The sequence below is a fragment of the Trichosurus vulpecula genome, chromosome 3 (assembly GCF_011100635.1).
Source record: "Trichosurus vulpecula isolate mTriVul1 chromosome 3, mTriVul1.pri, whole genome shotgun sequence".
In the NCBI taxonomy this organism is placed as follows: domain Eukaryota; kingdom Metazoa; phylum Chordata; class Mammalia; order Diprotodontia; family Phalangeridae; genus Trichosurus; species Trichosurus vulpecula.
Window position 1 is genome coordinate 183,153,323 of NC_050575.1, and position 27,538 is coordinate 183,180,860.

Sequence of the window (27,538 nt, forward strand, 5' to 3'; positions counted from 1 at the left end):
AGTGGAAAGTCAATCAGGGAAGAATAAAAGGTTTGCTGTGCAGAAATGAGGGTCCAGTTTGAGATTAGATGAGATAAATTTATAGTGAACACAGCTAATATAGTCACACAATTTTCTCTAGGAATGTTCAGCACATGAGTATAAATGGAGAAAGGAGATAGTGGGAATAACTGAGGGTTGAAGTATGGCAAAGTTTGACAAGGGGGTAGCTGATAACATATGTATGAAGGGAGGGACGTGAGGCCAGAGCAAAGGTAATGGGCTAACAGGAGGAGCAGTGACTTTAGGCCACTGTGAGGATGAACAGCTTTAAGAAAGGTGAGACAGACTGAAAGAGAACAGGGTCTGTCCAAAGAGAAGAACTTTAAAATTCTGGCTAGAACAGTTAAGAGTCATGGTCAAGTTCAAGGATATGAACATCCCTGTGTGTAGATGAAGTAGAATGAAGATGGAGTTCATGGGTGTTCAGAAGATTAATGAAATGAGGTGTCAGTGTGTTCATGGGAAAACATCAACAAATATGTAGAAGGCCTCAAGTATAATGGAAGGGTTGGAGGTAGGGAGGAATAACGTAAGCCTGGCACTACAGCACGTTGTTGTTGTGGTTGTTGTTTGTCCTTCGTTCTTGAAGGTGATGATCAGGAAGGTGATGTCATGACTTGCAAGTGAATTGGATTTAAGTGAGGGAGGGCTGTGCAAAGTCACCAGCCTCACTTTCTCCTCCAAAGTCATCTGCATCTAGTGGCAAGACAACTGGAGTTGGCTCCCACTACAGCACTAAACTTTTTAGCTTAAGAAAAGAGATGGGAGAATGATCTGGTGGTCAGCATATGAAACCACAAATAAAGAGGTTTGCTGAGTGGTGTCAGTAAAGGGACAACATGGATGGAGGATGGAGTAGTATAGCTACTCTTCCTTCTGGCCAAATTCTTGTTGGGGCTGGGTGGTGGGTTGGCATGATATAACAAACACTCTACTAAGAAAGGTAAAAACACTAATGATAACTTCTGGACAGTCAAGTTTCTGTTACTGAAAGAACATGGAAAGAGTGCAAAGACAAGTGATTTAAGAGAAAAAGAACTTGTTAACCATGAAGCAAGGATTTTAGAGGGTACAACAGAACAGGAAGAAAGAAGAGTACATGGACTATGGAGGAGTAGGACTGAGGTGCAAATGGCTAAGAGTACAGGGAGAGAAAAGGGAAGATTTTGACTTCAGCAGACCTTGTTCTGAAGCACAAGGATAAGATTATTAAGAACTGGGAATGTACTTGCCATAGGATAGAAATGATAAAGTGGATAGGGGCCATCTGTCCTCTGATGACTAGGAACAGGATTAAGTCTTGGCCTGTCACTCCAAGAGAGCCAATATTTCTACTAATTCTAGTGACTAAGGAAAAAGTTGATGAGGTCCCTATAAGGCACAATGAATTCATCCTTTGCTATCATCCCAGAATTTATCCCTCAAATGGCAGGAGTATGAGACACATCCAGGAGATGCCCTATACCTGGCACAAGTGCTCAGCTTCCAATTTCAATCCCCCGAGGCTAAGTCTTCTCCTTCCTCCTATGCCCATTCTCTCATCCCACCAGTCCCAATGCCTTAGGGACACTGAGACCTGGGATTATTTAGCAACCCCTTTAGATGCTTAGCCACCCTCTATGCTTAGAGACTTGGTCTTAAAATGGGTTAGAGTTCTCTTCATAGCTAGCACTTTGGAACCCTAGATACCTAAAGGATGAGGTCTGGGATGACAGAGAGTCCACTTTAGGGAGTATTTTAGGAACCTTGGCATAGTCCTTGGCATATTTGTTGTGCCACGTCATTTCACTGTGACCTCGTTTTGGGATTTTCTTGGCAAAGTTACTGGAGTGGCTTGCCATTTCCTTCTCTAGCTCATTTTACGGATGATGAACTGAGGCAAACAGGTTAAGTAACTTGCCCAAGGTCACACAGCTATTAAGCATCTGAGGCCAGATTTGAGCTTATGAAGGTGAGTCTTCCTGATTCCAAGTCCAGTGCTCTATCCACTGTGCCACCAAGCAACCACCTGACTGGATTTGAACTCAGGTCTTCCTGACTCCAGGCCTGGGGCACTATCCACTGAGCCACTATGTATGTATGTATGTGTATCTATAATAAACATACACTTTAATACACACACACATATATTCTCTCTATACATATTCTATACATAATATATTCTCTCTCTCTCCTTCCTTTCTTTCTCTCTCCCTCTTATCTTCTCTCCTTCCTATCTCTTTCTCTCCCTCCCTCATCCTTCTGTGTCCCTGTCTCCTTTTCTTGTCTCTCTACTTCCTTCCTTCCTTTCTCTCTCCCCACCTTCTCACTTCATTCCCAAGCAATCTCACCCACTCCCATGGCTCCAATTGTTACCTCAATGTAGAAGACTTTCAAATCTTTTCAACTAAACTTGACCTTTCCCCTAAGCTTTAGCACCATATTTCCAACAGAACTCATCACAGAATCTAATTGTTAAAGAGCTCTCAGAAGTCATCTAGTCAAACCTGTAACCTGACCAAGTTCCTCTGGGGGTTGGTTTTGTGGGGGGTTTTCCAACTCCCCCACATCAACCCACCAAGTCTTTTTTCACTTTTTTACTTTCTCTCTTGCTTGTACTTCCAAATAAGATATTTAGTTAACTGCACGGGGAGGTCACAAAAATGTAACCCTCTTAACTAAAAAATTCTGCTAATGGCATCAGCATTATCCTATTCCTTCCACTTCAAAACCTTGAAATCATCCTTGGAAACTAAATGGATAGGTGGGATCAAAGAGAAAGAGTTAAATTCTGACTTTTTTTAACCTTTAAAATATTTCTTATACACATCGATTGACTGAACCTCCCTTTTTCTACTTAGAAAAGCAAGGGTGTTGTCATTTTTCCCTGACAAAACTCTAGTTCAGGCCCTTATTACTTTTTTGCCTGGTCCATTAAAATAGCCTCATACCATGTGTCTCTGCTTTCTGTGCCTCCCCTCTCCAATCTAGCCAAAGTCACCACTACCAAAGTTAGCTTCCTATGCTCAAAAACCCCACTGCCTACGGGACAAAGGGCAAGTTCATTAATTTGGCATTCCTCTACAATCTAGTCCCAAACTACCTCTCCAGCTTTGTTCTACACTACTCCTTTTCACATACTCTGTGCTCTAGTAAAAACCAGCTATTTCTTGTTCCCTGATCTTGTCCTCTTTTCTTTCACATTTGTACATACTATCCCCCGTATCATTCCTCAGATCCTCCAAATCTCACCAGAACAGATTACCTCTCACCTCTACATCTTGAAATATTTCTCCCCCAATGCTTATTTTAGGATCCTTCTGCCATATAAATTCTTCCATGATGCTCCCAGGTAAAAGTTATTCCTCTCTCCTTGAACATCTCATGCCACTCTATTTGACCTCTCCTATACACTGAATCATTTTCTAAATTGTATTAACCTTTGCACTTCTCATCCCCTTTACTAGGCTACAAAGTGCTCCTAGAAGGCAAAGGTGTTGTCATTTTTCACTTTTTTATCGTGAGTGCCTCACATATATTTTTGACACAATAACTGCTTATTGAATGACAAAATAAAACAAACCAATCAACTCAAGTTTTGATCAAATGTAAAAATTGCATAACTATGTGATGGTATCGATCACAAATCAAATCTAACAAATATTTCTTGAGCGCTCATCCTATGCAAGGCACTACACTAGGTATTGAGAATATAAATAATAAATAAAACAAGACCCTTGTTCTTAAAGAGTTCACAGTTCAGTGCAACAAATAAGAAAGTAAAGTAACAATGCATGACATGTAACAGTTTAAGACAAAAACACAAAAATAAGAATCAACAATACCTTGTGTTTATATATAGCACATTAAGATTTACATAGTGTTTTCCTCACTACTGCTCTGTGAGATACTTAGTATAAGTATAATCATACACATTGTACAAATGAGGTTCAGAGTGTTTAAGTGATGTGGCCATGGTCAAATGTGTCAGAATTGGGACTTGAACCCAGTTATGCTAAGTCCTAAGTTTCTTCTGGAATAACAATAAACAACCATGCCATGATCTTGTTTGGTTATTACATAAAGACATGGTAGGTATCTTTTAGCTGGATTAATGTTTCAACTACACAATTGTGTTCTATTACCTGTGATTTAAAATTTCAACTGTTCCATACTGTTCTATCCACAATTTGCCAATAATTATATTATGTACACAACAGGTAGGATTTGTCCAAGTGTAGGCTTCGTTATGTCTGTAAAAGATGCCAAAAAACAAGCAAGTCAGAAGTCAGAAAAGCGAACTCATCGCATAACCAAAGAAGTAAAATCCCAAACAGAATTAAACCATAATGATCTTAAACCCTGTAGAAGAGTACAATATTTCTTTGAACTCCCTCAATAGGGGCTATTTATTTAGCATTCGTTTGAAATTTATTTTTTCTTTCCTTTGTAACCTCAACAAAGCCTTTTACTTAAATGTCAAGGAAAGTTAATGAGCAATAAAAGAAGACTGAGACAAAGGAAAATTGCTTTTCTATGAAGTTGTCCAAAGAGAATACTCTACGAAACCCATATTGTGGTGACTACGTGTTCATTGGTGTGAAAACTTGGAGATATAAGGAACTGTCCCATAAAGTTCAAAACAGTATCTACTACCTTTACTACACATACTCTAGCTATTTTCCTTTTAATCGTGATTACCACCAAATGTCCTTTCTTGGAGTAAAAGAAATTAATAGAAATCTAGACTTAAAAAATTAGCATATTTCTAGTGATGTTCCCACCTTAAACCAATCAATCAATCAATCAACATTTATTAAGAGCCTCCTATGTGGTAAATACTGTGCTAAATGCCTTAAATAGCCATAATTACCAGCAAAAATTAATCATAGGATCCTAGAGCTAGAAGGAGATATAATCTAAACCTTGAAGCACAAATACCCACTATGGTAGCTACAACATGAAAGCAAATGTATCCTATAAAACAAGGACTTAAGTTATCCAGGTTGGTTACAAAAGTAATTTAAAATCTATCAAAGTGGCTTAAATTCTGTGGAATCTATAATTATAATAACAGTGAATAAAAAGTATTACTAAGGGATTATAGCCACACATTAATCTAAAAAGACTTTTTTTCTTTGCCACGACCCTCCCTACAACACTATTTTCAAGGTGCCTGACTTATGTCATAGAGAAGACTATTATTATTATAAGCTTTCTTGGTACCTGCAATAAATCAGCTTCCTTGGAGATGGTCCAGCACTGATGTATTTAGTTGAATACATCTATGTGGCAATGAGTCACATTATAGCAAGGCTCCAAGATACTAGTTTATGTATTTGATGGCATGTGGAGTTGTCTGCCAAAATGAAATGTCCCAGCTGAGCTTCATTTCATCTAGACTCCTGAAATAACTGATTTATCAGTCTCTGTACTTCTATTTTCTCTTTGTTATAATCCAAGCTATGCACTAAATAAAATCAGATTAATCTTTTTAAATTATAAACACTTCTGGTTGAACTCTGCTGCTTAGACTGTTCAATGATTTTCCATTGTCTTCCAAATAAAACCCTTGTTTGTTAAGCTTTTCATAACCTGGTCCCTTCCTACCTCTCTAGTCTTCTTACACATTGCTTCCTGCCAGTGATCTATTGCTGCTGGCCACCTTGCTATTCCTAACGAAACACAGTCATCTCCCAACTTGGAGCATTTTGATTAGTTGTCCCTCATACCTAGAACTTTCTCCCTTCTCATCTCTGCCTCCTAGCTTCCTTCAAATCTTAGCTGAGTAAGAAGCCCTTCCCGATCCTCTTTAATCTTAGTGCCTCCCCTCGGAGATTATCTCCAATTTATCCTGCATATACACCTTGTTTCTACTTAAGTTGTTTGCATGTTATTAGACTGTGACCTCTTTGAGTGTAAGGTATTGGGGTGGAGGGTGTCTTTCTCTGTATGCCCAGTTCTCAGCATAGTTCCTGGCCTATAGTAAGCACTTAATAAATGCTTGTTGACTGTTAGCCTGACATTCAAAGCACTCCACAACTCACTCTTCTGTCTTTAATTACAAACTTTACGCTTTAACCAACTTGAACTAGTTACTGTTTTCCAAATGCTTTGAGCTTTCTCATACTCACGGTGCTTACTGCCTATTGGAAAGCTATTGCCCAATATCCAAAGCCCAGCTCAAATGCCACATCCTCCAAAAACCTTCCATGATTCCCAAGTTGGAACTCCCTGTTCCAAACCTTAACATTCCATCTGTATCTCTTTTATAATACAAGTAGACTATGATAAATAAATATTTGTGTACATGTTTTATCTTACTCAATGATGAACTCCTTCAGAGCAGAGCCCATTTTTAATTTATCTTTGTATTTCCCTAAATATCCAGAACAATGCTTTGCATATACTGTACAAATATTTGCTAATTCATAGCTGCAAATGATTATGTTGATTATGTCTCTAAAATTATATTGCTATACTCAAATAACTAGGCTAACAGTTTTGGCTTTGAAGTTATCTTCTAACCTTATTATTCATCACTAAATTAGAAAATTCTGCTTATGGTAAGCAAAAGATCAGAGAATATTAATAATGTACAAAAAAACTTTAGAAATTCCCTGAGTAGCCAGACATTTGAACAACTCTCCAGGTTAACTGAAAATCAAGATCATATGACTCATTCGAAATTTGTATTGAAGTTAGTTTTCAATGTTAAAAAGGTTAACAAAGCATTTCAATTGAAAGGGATTATTATTTTAAACAGTATCTACTTGGACCAAGTTAGAGGAGATAAATGAATCCATCAAACTATAAGGGCACGGACACAATCAAAGACAAGAGAGAGATGTTTATTAAGCAAATTCTCTTTCAAAGAAATAGCTCATCTCTCTTTTAAAGGGGAGAGATCCATGAGCTAAATTGCCCAATACTTACTTGAGAAGCTCCAGTGTAATTGTTCCTCGGGGCTCTGCTTCTACACTTTTCCCCCAGAACTTCAATTTGGGGTAGATTGAGCCATGAAAGATAAAATCCTGATTGAGACCTTCTGAATAAAATGCACTAATGGGAGGATGGTGACTGACCTGTTCAGATATAAATCTGAATCCTAAATCATCCCTAGAAACCAAAAAAAGAAAGGAGGTGGGGGGGAGGAATATGGAAAGGATAAAGGTCCACATTAATTCAAACAAAATCAGTTACTGAAACTGAAAGAAATAAAGGTCAACCCATAAATCAAAACAAATACTGAATCTACACCAATTTTCATAGCTCCATCAGTTGGCAGACAGTAGTAAATTGATGTCATTTGAGGTTTGGTTAGGACATATCCCAATTCTTGTCCTTTATAAGCAGAGTGGGAAGTGGAAGCACATATGTTCTATCATTCAAAACAAATAGTATTTAGCCAGAAATGCTTAACACATAATTATTTTATTTCAACAAATTGTATAATTAAGAACATGCTGACAAAACACATCACTTTCACCTTAGCAGAACATGAAACAAATCTGACGACATGACAAGGAAATATCAAAGGTCCCCTAGGTATACTTCATGGAATTAGTATTAGGTATTACATTAGAATAATTAAGAGTTTATAGTAAGAAGCAGATTAGGATAAAGAAGCAGAACAACAAATCAGAACCAGTGAATGAGACACCTGTATAGGAACTTCTTGCACTATCTCTGGCACAACAATGCCAGGGAACTCCCAATGCAGATTAGCAATTCACCTAAACCTTAACAGTCATAAGTGTACTAAGATGTTAAAACATTAAATTTAAAGATTCAAAGACACTCCATGCCAAAGCCCCCACCACTGCCCAAGAAACCATTTTACTTTTAAAAAGGCTTTCCTGGAACAGCATTTCTTCAGGCATTCTTAGAACATTCCTGAAGATATTTTCTCATGGTATTTCTTATAGTTCAATATATTTCTGGCCAGGGACATGATTTTTAAAATCCTCTCTCAAAAAGAATGTCAGTTGATAATTGTTCAGGTACTGTGAATACACCCACAGTTGCAGTCATTAAAAAGCTAAACCACATAATTACTAACTTAACCAGAATTAGAATTTCCAGTCATTAACCAGAAGTATTTTGTGGAAAGGAAGGAAAGTTTAAACATAAGATTTTAAAAACCTTCCTACCAAAGGATGTAATTTACAAAATGAAGGCTCACAAGCCAAGAAAAGAAAGCATATTTTTAGCTATAAAAGGGGATCTTGTAGAGGAAAAAAGGCATTAGTAAATGACTTAACTTATTTATGTTACCCCCATATTAGAAAGATTGTTCAAGGTCTTACATGTAAAATAAAATGGGAAGACATTCTTTAACAAAAGTATAAAATAAGAATCAAATCATGACTTATCACATGTGATTTTTTTTTCCAAGAAGGAACAATAATTTTATCAGTCTGTGAAATAAATTTGGTTTAATGAAATAAGTTTGTGAAGTTAGACACCATTAGGTGTCGTGGTTTATTAAACATTACAAGCTTCTGAGAATACTTCATCCCTTTAAAAAGACCTATTCTCTAGAATTTTTCATTATGCAGTAAATTAAATATACTCTTTATATTTTGCCTTTTAGCAGCTAGGTGGCGCAGTGAGTAGAGCACTGGCCCTGAAGTCAAGAAGACCTGAGTTCAAATCCAACCTCAGACACTTGACACACTTACTAGCTGTGTGACCTTGGGCAAGTCACTTAACCCCAAATGCCCTGCCTTCCCTCTGCAAAAAAAAAAGAAAAGAAAAAAAAAGAAAAGAAAAAGAAAAAAAATTAAAAAAAAATATTTTGCCTCTCAGTGACCAAAATGCTAACAAAAAGTTTAATGAGTGGCATCAAATTTATATCTAAAATATAAACAATAAGTCAAAAGGAAAGAGAGTCTAGATAGAGTCAAGAGGAATACTTAGAAAATAAGTGCCATGAGTTCAAAAGTATAAACACACACCTTTTTCTGGGCCTTAGTTTCCTCATCTGTAAAACAAATCTATTGGATTTCTAAGGTCTTTTCCCAGGTCTAACAAAATATGATTGTGATCACATGCTGAAATCCACTATCCATAATGAAATGAAGCACTGGAGCATGTACAATGTATTCCTGTTAACTACTCAAGCTCTCTCAAAAGGTAATGAGATTTCAAGAGCAGCTGCTCAGCTCTTCTGTGCCAGCAAGCATCTGAATCAAATGAAAAATCAAGACAGTATTCAAACACTAGCTGTACACACAGAAAGGCTGTCAGCTGGACCATCTAGGGCTACAGAGAAATTAAAGACTTGGTCAGAAAGCAGAGGAGAACTGGAAAATATGACATTTATTACTGCCTTCATACATGATAGTACTGATTTATGTGGACAAAATGGGCACATTTATGTTACCAAAAACAGCTAATCTACTCTCTCCCCAATTTAAAATTTCAATTAACCAGAAATTCTATATTTCACTTCTAGAAGAAAGAAATGGCAAGAAAACAAGGTGATGTCAAGGATCTTTTCTCTTCTTATCTCTTTCTACCTCCCAAAGTCAACACAATCTCCTTTAATGTAAATATTACAATCCTGTTCTATAAGAATTAATGCTCAGAATAATGACCCTCTGGCACTATAATGCCCTCAATTACTAAAGAATTATTTTTTAAACTGTTTTGTTCTGAATGTGTGCTTTAACTTGTGTGGGGAACTGCTAATGTAGGTCAGCAATTCACCTAAAACTTAAGTCTTAGATGCACTAAGATGTTAAATGACATATCTATGGTCACACAGCCAGTCCATTTCAGAAAAAGGATTTCACCTCAGAGAAGCCTGTCTACAAGGCTGCCCTCTACCTACCATGCCAAAATAAAAAAAAATTGTGGTGGAAGTGACAACATTATTTGTATTCACATAGTAGTTTAAGATTTACAGAACATTTTACTCAAAAAAAAAACCCTGTGAAGTAGGTAGTATGTTATTATCCTCATTTTATGAGAAAGGAAACTAAAGGACATAGAGATCTGAGAGATAGTTAAGTGTTAGAGCTGGGACTCAAACACAATTCTGCTATTTTAAGTTTTGTACTATTTCAGAAAGTTGATTGATGTATTTTAATTCACTTACATTCCCAGTGCTTGAATATTTTTTAATATTGTTTTCAATATCGTAATGAGAGGGTAGCATAGTGTAATAGAAAAAATGCTAATCTTGCAGTCAGGAAGGCCTGGGTTCAAATCCTGCCTTAGACATTTTAGTAGGTGTGCTATCCAGAGCAAGTCACTTAATGTCACAAAGCTTCAATTTCTGTTATTTGTAAGAATAGTACCTACCTCCCAGTGTTGTTATGAGAATCAAATTAGATAATGAATGTAAAGCACTTTGAAATCCTGAAAGTGCTATATAAATGTGAGCTAATGTTATTAGAATATTTAATGTGGTTTTAAAAGGATTTTCTCACTAATCTCCCAATAAATTCAGTGTTTCAGTTAACTAAAATATTCATTTTGTCGTTACTACTCTACAATATATACTAACAGCTATAGGAAGATAGGTTGCAGTGTTTTCTGCAAAAGCCATGCTCATTCCTTCCTTGATGACTAATAAGAAATAGCACAGTTTAGAAGTTAAAGGTCTGGACTTGAAGTCAGGAAGTACTAGGTTAAAATTCCTTCTCAGACACTTATCCCCTGTATGACCTTAGACAAGTCACTTAAACTCTTGATACCTCATCTGAAAAATAAAGGGGCTTGACTCAGTGAATTCTAAGATCCCTTCCTGCTCCAAACCTATAATTCTATGATCCTTTTCTTATAATGTTTCTCCCACCTTTTCTGACAATGGTAGGCCAGTATAGTGGCCAACAGTAGGATCTGTCCTTTTCTGAATGTGTATAGCATGGGCAGCTAGGTGGCTGAGTGGATAGAGTGGTGGGCCTGGAGTAAGGAAGCCCTGAGTTCAAATGTGACCTTAGACACTGACTAGCTGTATGATTCTGGGCAAGTCACTTAACCCCATTTGCATCAGTTTCCTCATTTGTAAAATGAGCTGGAGAAGGAAATGGCAAGTCACTCTAGGATCTTTGTCAAGAAAATCCCAATGAGGTCACAAAGTGTCAGACATGACTGAAATGGCTAACAAACAATAGCAATACAGCACCTGCAGTTAATAACACACAATTTAGCACTTGTTATCTAAACTTCTAGAGCTAGAAGGGTCTTGGAAATTATAGTTAAATCACCCTATTTTACAGATGAGGAGATTAAGGTCAAGATGAGTTAAGGGGCTCGTGAAAGATCACACAGCTCATCAGTGACAGAGACAGTACCAGAAGAATCTTGGTAATTTAATGAATATTAGCTTTGTCTCTTCCAACTCATTTATAATTTTTTTGAGGACAAGAATTTTTAGTAGTCCTCTACAGCACATAGTAGACAATGGGAACACTGGCAGTCAGTTACTGATTATTTCTCTAGCATTTGAGTTAGCCAAGAAGTTTAGTATTGTATAAAAAACTCATTCATTTTCATATCACTACTTCAAAATTGAGGTAATAATAGCCCAAGAGATGACTGTTATTAGGTTAAAAGTTAAAATAAATGGCAAAATTAAGGATCTTACATTTATGATATATTATTGCGTAGTACAAGCCTACCCTAAACTGTTCTTTCTTTTCCGCAAAATTCATCAAATCAACATTGGAAGAAAGCACCATGGGAGGTATAAAAATGAACTTACCTCATTTTACATATTAGTACCCATTTAAATTTTGGCTTATAATGTACACAGTTCTTGATACATAATAAAGCTACATTTCTTTTAAAATATCCTACAATGTAGACTTCATTTTAGTAAGTCCTATAGTATTGTCTTTCCTTTTATTCTGAATTACTAAGGTTTTAATATTTTACTAACAATATTCTACATTTATGAGAGATAACTTCCCTAGAATTCAAAATGTTTAATAAGATCTTTCAAATAACAATAAGTTATTTATTCTAAGAGAAGAAAAATTGATGTTGAAAATATAGTTTTTATTTGCAAAAGGAATTTCAACCACTAGACATCAATGATGTGTACCATTTACTTGTTCTGTTGTTCTTACCTGATTAATTCATATGTTTCCCCCAGTAGTGGATTAAATGGTTTACCAGTCCTCTCCCACTGAGAAGCCACAGCCGAAACTGCAAAAGCAGCTACAGCCTGTAAGTAACCCACAGGATTAAATAAGGCTATTTTCTAGCAAGTAAAACACATAGTATGGGGGACAATTGCATAACTAATTTCATTCTTTCCTCATAGAGTGATTTCTCAGTTTTCTATTTACAATTTTTTTTTAGGCTATAACACGACTAGGAGAAGGAAGCAGTAAAATAAGCTTTTTCCTCTTCTCCTAATTAAAAAAAAACATTCCTTCAAACACATCTAGAAAATGCATCAGACCAAACACTGATGGGAAAATCCAGAAAAAGTCACAGTTAGTTATTTAGCCAGCCTGAGTCAGAATAGGGAGGCAGACACAGAGGTCTGCAGACATTGAGGACAAAATCTAGCCAGGAGCTTGCCACTCGAGTGGCACTCAAGAAACCACAGAGAGGCTATGTACTGAGGCAAGAAGTCCCAGACCTACACTGGGCACTCATGCAGAATGCAGGAACAGGTGCTAACTGGCAGTTTTGGTGCTACTTCCCAGTTTTGGATCACAGATCCAAGGTGGACCAAGAAGGAGATCTGTGCCCTGGGGTCCCATTCCTGGTTAGGAAGGCCCTGGGCAGTGTAGTGAGAAAGAAGGAAGTTCAGAAGCATCAACAGTGTAGCTCATAACCCAAAAGCAGTGCAGGGTCTCAGTTTCAACATCTAGCCCAACTTGAAGCCTGCAGAAGAGTACCTAGGACAGAAATTCCAGGCCAAAAGAGAGAATACAATTCTCGTCACTTCATTGACAAGGGCTGACTCCAGTAGCAGTGTCCTCTTGCTCAGACCCAAACTCAGAAAAGAAATTTATAGAGCCCAGATCAGGGGAACAATGCTGCCTTGGATCAGACTACTTCGGGAGCACTGAAAGTCTGCAGGTTCTCGGTCTGTCCCAGAGATCTGGAATATAACACTAAATATGCCAAGAAAACAGCAACAGGACTAGCCTGAACTTTCCCTCTGTAAGTGTAGCAAAACCCAGTCATTATATTAAGTCTGAAATCAGGAGGTAAGAAGAATGAGCAACCAAAAAAAAAAAAAAAAAGAATCTTGCCATTAAAAACTCTTATGGTGATGCAGACACTCAAAACACAAAAATAAAAGAGAATGGCTGAAGCACCTACAAGCAAACCCTCACAGAAAAACACAGCTTAGGCACAAATTCAATGAGCTCCTGAAAATATAAAGATTTTTTAGGACTTATTTTAAAATTTTTTTGAATATTTTATTTTTTCCCAGTTACATGTAAAAACAATTTTTAACATTCATTTTTTAAAAAATTTGAGTTCCATTTTCTCTCCTTCCCTCTCTTCCTTTGCTCTCCTCTCCCTAAAAGGGTAAGTAATTTGATATAGATTATACTTGTGTAATCATGCAAAACATATTTCTATATTAGTCATGTTGTGAAAGAAAACAGACAAAAAAAGACATAAAAAAAAGAAAAATAATATGCTTCAATCTGCATTCAGACTAGATCAGTTCTTTCTGGAGGTGGATAGCATTTTTCATCATGAGTCTTTTGGAATTATCTTGGATCATTTTATTGCTGAGAATAGCTAATTCATAGCTGATCATTGTATAATATTGTTGTTACTCTATACAATGTTCTCCTGCTTCAGCTCACTTCACTTTGCATCAGTTCATATAAGTCTTTCCAGGTTTTTCTGAAATTATCCTGCTTGTCATTTCTTATAGCACAAACAATATTCCATTATAATTATATACCACAACTTGTTTAACCATTCCCCAATTGATGGACATTCCCCAAATTTCCAATTTTTTGCAACCACAAAAAGAGCTGCAATAAACATTTCCTCCCTTTTAGATCTCTTTGGGATAAAGATCTAGTAGTGGTATTGCTGAATCAAAGGGTATGCACAGTTTCATGGCCCTTTAGGCATAGTTCTAACTTGTTCTCCAGAATGGCTAGATCAGTTGACAACTCCAATACTGCTTTTGAGTCCCAATTTTCCCACAACCCTTCCAACATGTACCATTTTCCTTACTAGCCAGTCTGATAAGTATGAGGTGGCACCTCAGAGTTATTTTCTCTTTCCCTAATCAATAATGATACAGAACACTTTTTTCACAAATACAGATACTTTGATTTCTTCACATGAAAACTGCCTGTTCATATCCTTTGACCATTTATCAATTGGGGAATGACTTTATTCTTATAAATTTGACTCAGTTCCGTACATATTTGAGAAAATAAAGGCTTTATCAGAGAAACTTGCTATAAAAATTATTTCCCAGCTTCCTGTTTTCCTTCTTATCTTGGTTGCAACTTGTTTTGTTTGTACAAAATCTTTTTAATATAATCAAAATTATCCATTTTATATCTCATAATGTTTTCTATCTCGTTTGGTCATAAATTTTTCCCTTCTCCACAGATCTGACAGATAAACGATCCCTTGATCTCCTAATCTGTTTCTGGTATCATCCTTTATGTCTAAATCATTGCGTTGGTAAACAAAATGGGCTCTTAGAGGATAGGGGGGCGGAGCCAAGATGGCAGCTGGAAAGCAGGGACTAGCATGAGCTCCCTGTCAAGTCCCTCCAAAAACCTATAAAAAATGGCTCTGAACCAATTCTAGAACTGCAGAACCCACAAAACAGCAGAGCGAAGCAGGGCTCCAGAGCAGGACAGCCTGGATGGTCTCTGGGTGAGGTCTATCCCACACAGAGCTGGGCGCTGAGTGGAGCAGAGCCCAGCATGGGCGGTGAGGACCAACCAGACCAGGAGCCAGGAGGAGCAGGCCCTAGCACCCTGAATCAGTGAGCTGTAGCAGTTACCAGACTTCTCAATCCACAAACACCAAAGACAGCGGAGAAGGTTAGTGGGAAAAGCTGCGGGAGTGGAAGGAGTTCGGAGTTTGAGGTTCGGCCACTGCCAGCCACCCCCCGCCCCCCAGGCAGTGAAGGTGGGGCAGCTACAGCTGCAATTGCTTCCGGCCCCAGGCCCACCTGGTGGGAGGAATTAAGTGGCGGATCAGAGCAGGAGTGCACAGCCTGCTGAAGATCTAAGCCCAGTCCAGGTTGGGGGTTCTTGGGGAAGGAGGAGTGCTGGTGTGGCAGAGCTGGTGCATCCCCCCCAAATGTGGAACATAGAACTCTTTAGTCTACAAGCAGTCATACCCTGCTGAAAAACTCAAGGGTCAAGTTAGTTGTTTGGGAATGTGGCCAGGCAAAATGGGCTCTTAGCACTCAGTTCAACCAAGTGCCCTTGAAGAGTTTGGCCTTTGTTTCCTTGATTAGATTTGGGAGTCGTGGAATCCTCCTTGCCTCAGGGGAGGGCCTAATTTACACATGAGTTTGAGTGACATGTTTGGGACATCAGAGGCTTTTAGACCACGTGGGTTTAAGTCACCTCTTTGTGACAATATTAGGTCATGTGGGTGAGTCGCATGTGTGACTCACCCTTGAACCTGAAAAAGATATAAAATCAGAGGTTGGCTTTCTCATTTTTGGAGCTCTTACCCACAGCAGTGGTGGCGCACATGTGACTCTGGACCAGCCCTTGTTATGAGCTCCTGGGCTGAACTCAGATGTTGGTAACCATGAATTGTATTTGGTCTGTCAATGTTTGTAATTTGTATTTGCTCTGAAGTTCAGAGTGCTGGCTTTTTCCCCTGAACTAAGTGAATGATGTCTGTATGCTGGATTAAAGTAAACTTGTCAACCTCTTAACGTTGCTTTCCTTAGTAAAGCAGATCAAAAGAACCTGGGCTTTGGCAGCATGCTTGTTATTGGGTTTGTGTCGGTCTTTCACCCCCACAACAGCTGCTAGCCAGATTGTTGAAACAACCTTGTATCAATTTTGACCTTATTTTGGCATATGGTGTAAGCTGTAAGTCTATACCTAGTTTCTGCTATACTGTTTTCCAATTTTCCCAATAGTTTTTGTCAAATAGTGAGTTCCTGTCCCAAAAGGTTGGGTCCTTGAGTTTCTCAAACACTAGATTACTATGGTCATTTAATACTGGGTGTTGTGTACCTAATCTATCCCACTGATCCACCACTCTATTTCTTAGTCAGTACCATAATTTTTTGATGTTTACCACTTTGTAATACAGTTTGAGGTCTGGTACAGGTAGGCTACCTTCCTTTACATTTTTTTAAACTAATTCCTTTGATATTCTTGATCTTTTGTGAATCTTCTAGATGAATTTTATTATTTTTTCTAACTCTATAAAATAATTTTTTGGCAGTTTGACTGGTATGGCACTTAATAAATAGATTTTAATTTAGGTAGAACTGCCATTTTTATTATATTGGCTTGGCCTACCCAACTGATAGTTCCAATTGTTTAGATCTGCCTTTATTTGTATAAAAAGTGTTTTGTAATTGAATTCATATAGTTCCTGGGTTTGTCTCAGCAGGCAGACTCAAGTATTTTATGTTGTCTATAATTATTTTAAAAGGAATTCCTCTTTCTCTCTCTTGCTACTGGACTTTGTCAGTAATATATAGAAACGCTGGTGATTTATGTAGGTTTATTTTATATCCTGCAACTCTGCTAAAGTTGTTGATTATTTCAGCTAGTTTTTTTTAGTGGATTCTCTAATCATCATATCATCTGCAAAGAGTGATAATTTTGTTTCCTCATTGCTTAGTGCAACATCTTCAATTACTTTTTCTTCTCTTACTGCCATAGCTAACATTTCTAGTAAAATACAGAACAGTAGTGGTGATAATGGCCATCCCTGCTTCACCCCTGATCTTACTGGGAAGACTTCTACTTTATCCCCATTGCAGAAAATATTTGCTGATGGTTTTAGATAGATAATACTTAAAGGAAGGCTCCATTTATTCCTATTCTCTCTAGTGTTTTTAATAGGAATGGGTGTTGTATTTGTCAAAAGCTTTTTCTGAATCTATTCAGATAATCATATGATTTCTGTTGGTTTTGTTACTAATATGGTCAATTATGCTGATACTTTTCCTAATATCAAACCAGTCCAGCATTCCTGGTATCAATCTCACTAGTCATTGTGTATGATCCTTGTGATATATTGCTATAATCTCCTAGATAGTATTTTATTTTACATTTTTGCATCAATATTCATTAGGGAAATCAGTCTATAGTTTTCTTTCTTTGTTTTTGCTTTTCTGGTTCAGGTATCAGCATAATATTTGTGTCATAAAAAGAATCTGGTAAGACACCTTCTTTGCCTGTTTTTCTAAGTAGTTTATATAGCAGTGGAATTAATTGTTCTTGAACTGTTTGGTAGAGTTCACTTGTAAATCAATCTGGCCATAGGAGATTTTTTTCTCAGGGAGTTCACTGATTGTTCAATTTCTTTTTCTAAGTTGAGGTTATTTAAGTAGTCTATTTCCTCTCTTGTTCACCTAGGCAATTGATATTTTTGTAAATATTCATCAATTCCACTTAGATTATCAGAGTTATTGGCATATTATTGGGCAAAATAGCTCCTTTTTGCTTTAATTTCCTCTTCATTGGCAGTGAGTTCATCTTTTCATTTATGATACTGGTAATTTGGTTTTCTTTTTTTAAAATAAAATTAACCAACTCTTTATTTTTTTTTCCCATAAAACCAGCAGCTAATTTTATTAGTTTAATGTTTGGTTTTTTGTTTTTATTTTACTTTCAACTTTGTTAGTCTCTCCTTTCATTTTCAGGATCTCCAATATGGTGTTTAATTAGGAATTTTTCATTTGTTCTTTTTCTAGTGGTTTTTTTTCATGGCATGCCCAATTCAATGATCTGCTCTTTCTCTATTGCACTGATGTAAACATTTAGATATGTAAATTTCCCTGTAAGTACTGCTTTGGCTGCATCCCAAAAGGCAAAGTAGAAAAGAAAGAATCCATCAGTCACCTCCTAAAAGAAACCTCCAAATAACTCCCAGGAACATCATGGCCAGAATTCAGAGTTTCCAGGTCAAAGAAAACTACAAGAAGCAAGCAAGAAAGAATTCAAATACCAAGGAACCACAGTCAGGATCACATATGCTTTACTAGTCACCTTTATAAAAGATACACTGGAGAAGGAAATAGCAAACCACTTCAGTGTCTTTGCCAAGAAAACCCCATGGACAGTATTGGTGTGCTATGGTCCACGGGGCCATGAAGAGTCAGACATGACTGAATAACTGAACAACAACTAAAGAAGAGAGGGGATCTTGGAATATAGTATTCCAGAAGGCAAAGGATACAAGCTTACAGCCAAGAATAACGTACCAAGAAAACTGAGTATAATGCCACAAGGGGAAAAAAATAGACCATAAACAAAATAGAAGACTTCCAAACATTCCTGATGAAAAGACCAGAGCCAAGAAGAAACTTTGAAGTACAAACACAGGAGTTAAGAGAAATGTAAAAAAGTAAAATAAACAAACAATGGATGATTAGGGACTAAACAAGGGTAAACTGCTTACATTCAAATATGGGGAGCTGATACACGCATCCCCTCTGAACCCTGTGATCATCAAGGGTCAGAGAGGCAGTCTAATTAGACATGGTTTGGTAGTGATTTTTTTATGTCTTGATGATCTTTAGAGAATAAAGAGAAAGAAGAAGCAGAATATACTGGGGATTCCCCGGGAACGTTAGGGAAAATTATGATACATAATCAGGGTATACAAGTAAACATCTACATAAACAAGGAGGAGGGTATGGGGGGAGCACCCAATGCTTGAACCTCACTATCATCTGAACTAGTCAAAGGAGAGAAGGATATATACACACATAGCTGGTAGAGAAATACATTTTACTCAACAGGGTAATGGGAGGGAAAGGGGTTGGGGGGGAAGGGAAAGTAGAGGGAAGGTAGATTTAAGGAGGGATTAGTCCTAAGCAAAACAAACTGAAGATATACAAAAATATTTACAGCTCTTTGTGAGGTGGCAAAGAATGGAAATCTGAGAGGATGCTCATAGATTGGGGAATGAAATGAACAAGTCATAGTATGTAAATGTGACGGAATACTACTGTGCAGTAAGAAATGAGAAAGCAGTGGTTTCAGAAAAACCTGGGAGGACTTGCATGAACTGATGGAGAATGAAGTGAACAGAACAAGGAGAACAATTAATACAATGACAGTAATTTGGCAAAAACAACTTTGAAGGAATTAAGATCTTTGATCAGCATACTGACCAACGAAGATTCTAAAGGACTGAGAGCAAAATGAAGGATTAAGAACACATGTTTTTAGACATGGGTAGTGTGGAATTTTTTTTTTACCTGACTATTCAGGTTTGTAACACAGGTTTTGTTTTTCTTTTGTTCTCAAACTGGAGAAAGGAAAGGCAGGGTGGGGAAAGTAAAGGTGGATTTTTGCTGATTGAAAAAAATAAATTTTTAAAAATTTACAACACTTTCAAGAGAAATGCCACCTCATCATACAACTGCTTCTCTCTCCAAAAAATTATCAAGAGCTATTATTTGATATCTCTTCATAAAGGTGACTATGCTCCTGAGAAATATATATATCAGAAATACTTTTCAAAACATGTCATGGTCCTAACATTTGGGAGTAGACATAGTCAAATGATAAAGCAGAGAAAGGTATCTGTATCCATGAAGTAACCACATGAAATCACAGATTTCAAAGTACTAAAACAATAATAATAATAATAAATGTCTTATATTTGTACAGTACTCTATAATTTACAAAGCACTTTCAATTACATTACATTATTTGAACTAATTCCCATTTTCCTGACTCTTGATAGCACTGCATTTAAATCTCAAGAGTTAGTTATCTACTCTTTCCTTTCTTTATAATATCCCAACAAGGAAATTCCCTAATCATAGTTAAGAATTATAACACCGGTTTCTTTAAAAATTCTACATATAACAAAGCCCAGTATTTTAAGAATTAAAAGGGTTAATGGCAGAAACAGATTGAGGTTGCCTACCTTCATTCTTTCCAAGGGTTGTGTTTGAAAAGAAGCTTTGTGAATGAGGTATATATGTTCCATGTATTCAGTAATTCGCTGGAGGAAACTCAATGGCTCATTGAAGACAATAGGCATTGTGATTTTCGACAATTCCTAGATCAGGAAATAATAAATTACCACCTTTCTGGTGCAGGTGCTGGTGCCTTAAAAAAAGCCTTTCACTTAACTCTGCCATTTCCTCAAAGTTATAATTCTATATTACTCTTCCATTTCACTGCTAAACTCCAAGAAATTAAATTCAACAAATATTAAGAACTTATTACATGCTAGGGACTGTGATAGGAGCTGGAGATACAAAAACAAATCATTGTCCTCAAGAAGCTTACATTCTACTGAACAGTAATAATATACACACAGATAAGTGTAGACTAAAACATACAAAGTAATTTAAGAGGAAAATTCTAACAATTGAGAGGGAGGTAAGAGGGAAAGGTCTCAATTAGGTGACACTTAAGCTGAGTCTTGAACAAAACTAAAGGTTCCAAGACATGGAGGTAAGGACAGAGAGCAGCCTGTGTAAAGAGACAGGAGACAGAATGTCATGTATAGGAAACAGCATATGGGCCATTCACCTACAATACAGAATGCATGAGGTAAGGTTATATTTAATCAATCTGAAAAAATGTTGTAGCCAGATTATGAAAGTTTTGAAATGACAAGCAGAGGCATTTGCATTTTATCCTAGAGACCAGAGAAAACAACTGAAGATTCCCGGGCTAGGGAGTGACATGATTATAGTTACATGACTATGATAGAACATGATAGCTAGGGGACAGACTAGAAAAGAAAAAGGCTGGATGCAGGGAGACCAATTAGAATATCAATGTAATAACCCAGATTAGACATAATGAAGGTCTGAAGTTTAAAAAGCCGTCTACACTTGTTGCCTCTAATTCAAATCCCACTCAACCCCTTGGCAATCTGACTTTTAACCCTATTACTCAACTGAAGCTGCTGTCTCTAAGACAATGGTTAAACAATAAAGTTCTTATTGATATTTTCCTATTTTTTACATAACCAAAGTTTCCTGGGGTATCTCTCCCCCTTCCTTTCTCCCTTTCAGAGAGCCACTCCATTTAAAAATAACATTTTTAAAGACAAAGAAAAGGAAAAGAGGGAAAAAAATTAGCAAAACTGATTGATACATCTAAAAAGTCTGAAAATATGTACAACGTGCTACAATTGTAGACCTCCCAACTCTGCAAAAGGGATGGAGTGAAGGCGTCTTATCAAATCACTTCTTTCAAGCCATGATTGTTCTACATAATTTTGCAATATTAATTTTGATTTTGAGGTGTATATGGTTGTTCTTTCCATGGACACTGTTGTAATTCCAGGGTATGTTGTTTACTTGGTTCTGCTTACTTCACTCTGAATCAATTCATGTAGATCTTTTCATACTTCTCTGTACTCATCATTTTCATACTCATTTCTTACATTACGACATAATATCATATTACATTCATGTACCAAATTTGATTAGCCATTCTCCAATCAATGGATATCTATTCTGTTTGCAATTCTTTGCCATCACAAAGGGCTACTATAAATATTCTGGCATATATGGGGACTTTCCTTATATCAAAGGCCTCCCTGGAGTATAAACCTAGCAATGGAATCGCTGGGTCAAAAGTTATGGCTATTTTAGTAACTTCATTTGCATAATTCTCAACTGCTTTCCAAAATGGGTATACTAATTCACAGCTTGATCAATAGTGCTCTAGTGTACTCATCTTCTCACAATCCTTCAACACTTAGTATTAACTATCTTTTGTTATTCTTTACCAATGAAACCTCAGGGTTGTTTTGATTTGTATTTCTATTATTAGTTATTTGGAGTATTCTTTCATGTAGTTGTTAATAGTTTGCAATTCTTTTTTTTTTTAAAGAATTGTTTATTTATATCCATTGACCATTTATATTGCAGAATGTCTTTTTTGACATATGTATGTATACACACATATACGTGTATATGTGTAACTACACATACATGTGTATACACAAATGTGTATGTGTATTTATATCTGTTAAGTGTTTCTATATCTTGTATATCAAGCCCTTATCAGAGAAATTTGACACAAAGATGCTCTCCCATTCAACTGCTTCCCTTCTTAAGTGCGTAAATTTTGCCTGTATAAAAGCTTTTCATTTTCATGTTATCAAAGTTATTTATTTTATTTTTGTATATTGGCCTTTATCCCTCATTTGGTTAAGAATACATCTACACATAGCTGTAAAAGGTATGTGCCCTGCTTATCTAATTTTTTAATAGTATAATCTTTAATATTTATGTTATGCACCCATTTAGAATGTACTGTGGAATGTGGCATAAGGTGTTGCTCTAAGCCTAATTTCTGCCAGACTTCTTTTTCCAGTTTTCTAAGCAGTTTTTGTCAAACAGGGAGCTCATTTCTAAGTAACATGTTTTCTGGTTTACTGAACACTAGCCAATGATCTCTAAATTGTTAAACCCAATAGTTTTTGCTCACTCCTCTTCCTTTGTGACATCTCTGCAGTATTTGACACTGATGATCATACCTTTCCCCTGCAAATCCTCTCCACCTTGGGTTTTCATGACACTGCTTTCTCCTGGTTCTCTTCTAACTTACCTGACCACCCCTTTGCTGGACCATCATTAATGTCCCATCTCCTCTGTGTAGGTATACCCAAGGGATTTATCCTTGGCCTTCTCCTTTGTCTCTAGGTCATTTCATCAGTTTCCATGGATTCAAATTTCACAGCTATGCAGATGATGAATCTACACATCAAGGCCTCATCTCTCTCTCTCTTGAGTTCTAGTTCAACTCCTACAGCCCTCTGCTGGACATCTCCACCTGCATATTCCATAAGCATCTCAAATGCGACATGTCTAAAACAAAACTCAATTTCTCAAAATTCACCCCATCTTCCTAATTTCCCTTTTTCCATCTAGAGTACTGTCATCCTTACCAATCAGCTAGGCTGACAACCTCCGGAATTGGCTCTTCACTCTCTCTCACTCCTCTTATCCAGTGAGTTGCCAACTTCTCTCAATTCTACCTCCACATCTCTGGGATCCAACTCTTTTTTCAATTTGTATAGTCGAAACTCTTAACTCAAGGCTTCATTAATGTATGAAGCACTGTGCTAAATTTTGGTAACACTAAGAAAGGTAAAAATAGTCCCAGTCTTCAAGGAACTTGAATCCCAATGGGTGATACAACATGTAAATGATTAGGTATGTAAAATATATGGAGCAGATTTCAGAGAGGAAAGGCACTAGCAGCTGAGAGGACCAGGAAAGGCCTGGATTTGAGCTGAGTCTTGAAGGAGGCCAACGACACTAAGAAGCAGAAGAGAGGAAGAAAAGTATTCCAAGCATGGAGAGAAGCTAGTGCAAAGAAGATGCAATGCTATGTGCAAGGAAAAGGAAATACACTAATGTAACAGGATCCTAGAGTTGAGGGGAATAAAGTGTAACAACAATGGAAAGCTAGGAAGGGGCCAAATTGTGAAAAGCTTTAAATGCCAAACAAAACAATTTATGTTTGATGCTGGAAGTCATAAAAGTCAAAGTAGTTTACTGAGGAGGGGAGTGACATGGGAAAACCTACACTTTAGGAAAATCACTTTGGTAGCTAAATAGAAGCTGGATTGGAATTCTGAAAGACTTAAGGCAGAATACCAATTAGAAGGCTAATGCAATAGTCCAGGAGAAAGGTGGTAAGGGTCAATTTTGTTGAGCGCAAAGATGTTGTGAAGGTATAGAAATGACAAATTTGGCAAAAAGCTCACTGGATAGAGGGCATTTAAAGCCTTTCACAATCTGTTTCCAACCCATCTTTCCAGACCTATTTCATATAACTAGCTGTCATACACTTTTTGTTCTAGTCAACTATATCTCTGAGCCTTTTCCAAGGCAACTGTTGCCTACAGCTAGGATGTTCTTCTTGGAATCTCTAGCTCCCTTCAAGACTCAGCTTTAAGTACTACTTCCTAAAAGAAGTTTTTACTGATCATTCTCAGGTATTACTCTTCTCGTCTTGCCCAACACTCCCCTCACCCCCGCCCCATTCAGAACTTCTAACTTTTGCCTTTTTATAATTTCTTCTTGACTCCATTTGTATATGCATGCATACACATGCTTGTATTATATATATACAATATATTTTATATGTATGCATGTAAATATATGTGTATATATATATGTATATTGTGTATATATGCAAGTATGTGTATAAACATACAGGCTGTTCAAAAAGTCTTTGTACAGTTTAAGTTTTAAAAGCTTAAAACTGCACTAAGGATTTTGGGATACTAGATAGATAGAGAGAGAGATATGGATGGGTGGATGTATGGATATATATGTGTATATATATACCTTTTTTCTTTCAAGTTACAATAAGACTGTTAAATTCATAAGAGTTGAAAATAAAAAGGTTAAAAACTTTCATATTTCAAAATAAGACAATTCAAACTTACCAAGCCAATGCATTTTTTTAATATACTCCACACACTGAAATCACTTCTAGTAAACATTGGAGCAGGCAATGATGTCCTTCAAAGAAAACAAGGTTGCAGCAATATTAATAATAAGCATTTACTAATAAAATAGATTTACTGATGGCTATTTTCTATGACATGACAATTTTTCTTTAGATTTTCATATCTAATTCCTGTAATTCTCTATTCATTCAGTTTTGAGGGAGAGGTTCTATTTCTAATTAACTGCCCAAAAGGAAAAGATTTCTATATGTTATTATATTAATTTTATATTATAAAATACTTATTATTACTCTAGAGTAATGCAACAATTTGAATTATCCAGAAATGAGATTATTAGTGGAACAAAAGAAGACAACAAATACATATACTCAACAGAGAAACAAAGCAACACTTGTTGATATGATTAAGCTTTTGGAATCACCTATAATCCATACCACTGGACTTTCCTTTCTTAGGTGTCTTTATGTTCAAAGCAGCTTGGGCATTCGATTTATTTAAATTCTGTGTTTAAAATGAACTTAAAGAATCTACCCTGAGAAACAATATATGACTTGGCAGTACACAACACTGTACAAGAACTGTGGTTCAATTTAATTCAACAAACAGTAATTAAGCACCTACCACGTTAAAGGGCCTAAAGCCACAAAGATAAAAAGGGACCTAGTCCCTGACATCAAGGGGTCAATAACTACTAAGGGAAATATGACACATACACATATTAGTATAATCCAAGGTAAAACACAAGAGGAATAATGGAGAGATCTAGATGAAGCATTCTAGAAAAAATATGGGAGTAAAACTGTCAGTTTACTAAGGGCCATCAAGGAAAGCCTCAAGGAAGGCCTCAAGGAGGTGGCACTTGCACTAAGCCTTAAAGAGAAAAAACAGATTTAGAGCTAGAAAAAGACCACAGATATCTACTCTAATCTTCTCATTTTACAAATGAGGAAACTGAGGCCCAGAGAGGTTAAGTAAAGTGCCAAAGGTCATGCTAGCAGTAAGTGGGAAACCCAGGATTTCAACAGGTGGGAATAAGTAGGTAGAGTATTTCAAGCTGGATCCTCCTCCAGATCACACAAACAGGTGTCCTACACGGTTCTGAACTTGGCCTCCCCACCCTCTACCTTCCCCATTACTATAGGGGGCTCCACCATCTTCCCAGTCCCTCAGGCTCACAACCTAGGAGTTGTCCTGGATTCCTCACTCTCACTTCCTATAATCCAAAGCTGTTGCCAAGGAAGTCAATTTCACCTCTGCAACAACCTCTCGAATAGGCTCCATTCTGTGCTCTGACACTGTCACCACTCTAGTGCAAACACTCATCACTTCACACCAGAACAACTGCAGTAGCCTGCTGGTGGATCTGCCTATTTCAAGTCTCTGACCATGCCAATCTATTCCACAATGAACCACAAAAGTGATTTTCGTAAAGTGCAGGTCCAATCATGTCATTCCACCCCACCCCTATTAAATAAACTCTAGTGGCTCCTTCCTACCTCCAGGATCAAATATAAAATGCTCTGTTCAGCATTCAAAATCCTTTATAAAGAAGTAGAAGCAAGATGGCAGAGAAAAGACAGCTATTTGCCTGAGCTGTCCCCAAAACTCCTCTGAACACCTTTAAATAATGCCATAAAACAATTCCTGAAGCAGCAGAACTCACAAAAAGACAGAGTAAAATAATTTTACAGCCAAAGAAAACTTATAAGGTCAGCAGGAAAGGTCTGTTGCATCACTGTGGGAGTGGACCACAGTACAATGCAGGCTGCACCAGCACAGACCTGGTTCCAGCAAACCAGGAGCAGGCCTTGGGAGCTACTGAATCTGCAGCAGCTGCAGTTGCTTCCAGAGCTCTCAGCCCATGGGACAGATAATTAGGGGGTCGAACAACTGATCAAAAGGAGATTTTGGGGGTCTCTTTGCTGGCGCTGGAGGAAAGACTCTGTTGCTTTGCCCAGATCTGAGTCTCAGTCCTGGGGGGCAGTCACAGGGCAAGGAGGAGCAGTAGCACACCAGAACTTGCAGGCTGGAGTACAGTGCGGACGCTTGTCACAGCTGCAGGGTAGAAAAGAGTGCTTGTGATTGCTCACAGACCAGAGCATAGGCCAGGATAGGAGTAAACACCTTTCCTTAGATCACACCACCTTGGAAGAACTGCAAAAATATCTCACTGGAAAAATAACTGATCCGAAAAACAGATCCAGGAGAGATAATTTAAAAATTATTGGATTACCTGAAAGCCATGATCAAAAAAAGGGCCTAGACATCATCTTTCAGGAAATTATCAAGGAAAACTGTCCTGATATTCTAGAACCAGAGGGTAAAAGAGGAATTGAAAGAATCCACTGATTACCTCCTGAAAGAAATCCCAAAATGAAAACTGCCAGGAATATTATAGCCAAATTGCAGAACTCCCAGGTCAAGGAAAAAAATACTGCAAGCAGCCAGAAAGAAACAATTCTAGTAGTGTGCCAGTCAGGATAAAATAAAATTTAGCTGCCTCTACATTAAAGGATGGGAGGGCTTGGAATATGACATTCCAGAGGGCAAAAGGAGCTAGGATTACAACCAAGAATCACCCATCCAGCAAAACTGAGTATAATCCTTCAGGGGAAAAAAATGGATATTCAATGAAATAGAAAGCATTCTTGATGAAAAGACCAGAGCTGAATAGAAAATTTGACTTTCGAATACAAGACTCAAGGGAAGGATAAAAAGGAAACAGAAATCATAAGGGACTTAATAAGGTTAAGCTACTTATATTCCTACATGGGAAGATCATACTAATAACTTATAAGAATTTTCTTATTATTAGGGCAGTTGGAATATATGTATATATTTATATATGTATGTATATATATATATGTATATATATACACACATATATTTATATATGGAGAGAGAAAGAGAGAGAGAGAGAGAGAGAGAGAGAGTG

At 37.1% G+C, this 27,538-nt stretch overlaps 1 protein-coding gene across 6 annotated transcripts in view; it reads right to left on the reverse strand.

Moving 5' to 3' along the window:
* Nucleotides 1-27,538, reverse strand: part of OSBPL2 (oxysterol binding protein like 2) — a 114,090-nt gene that overhangs the window by 26,859 nt on the left and 59,693 nt on the right. For all 6 annotated transcript variants that reach the window (XM_036749424.1, XM_036749421.1, XM_036749426.1 and 3 more), the window contains 5 exons: nucleotides 24,580-24,655; nucleotides 20,077-20,211; nucleotides 12,105-12,202; nucleotides 6,958-7,140; nucleotides 4,167-4,274 (listed from right to left, as the gene is read on the reverse strand). In XM_036749424.1, the coding sequence (XP_036605319.1) occupies nucleotides 4,167-4,274; nucleotides 6,958-7,140; nucleotides 12,105-12,202; nucleotides 20,077-20,211; nucleotides 24,580-24,655 (600 nt within the window). The remainder of the gene's footprint in view (nucleotides 1-4,166; nucleotides 4,275-6,957; nucleotides 7,141-12,104; nucleotides 12,203-20,076; nucleotides 20,212-24,579; nucleotides 24,656-27,538) is intronic.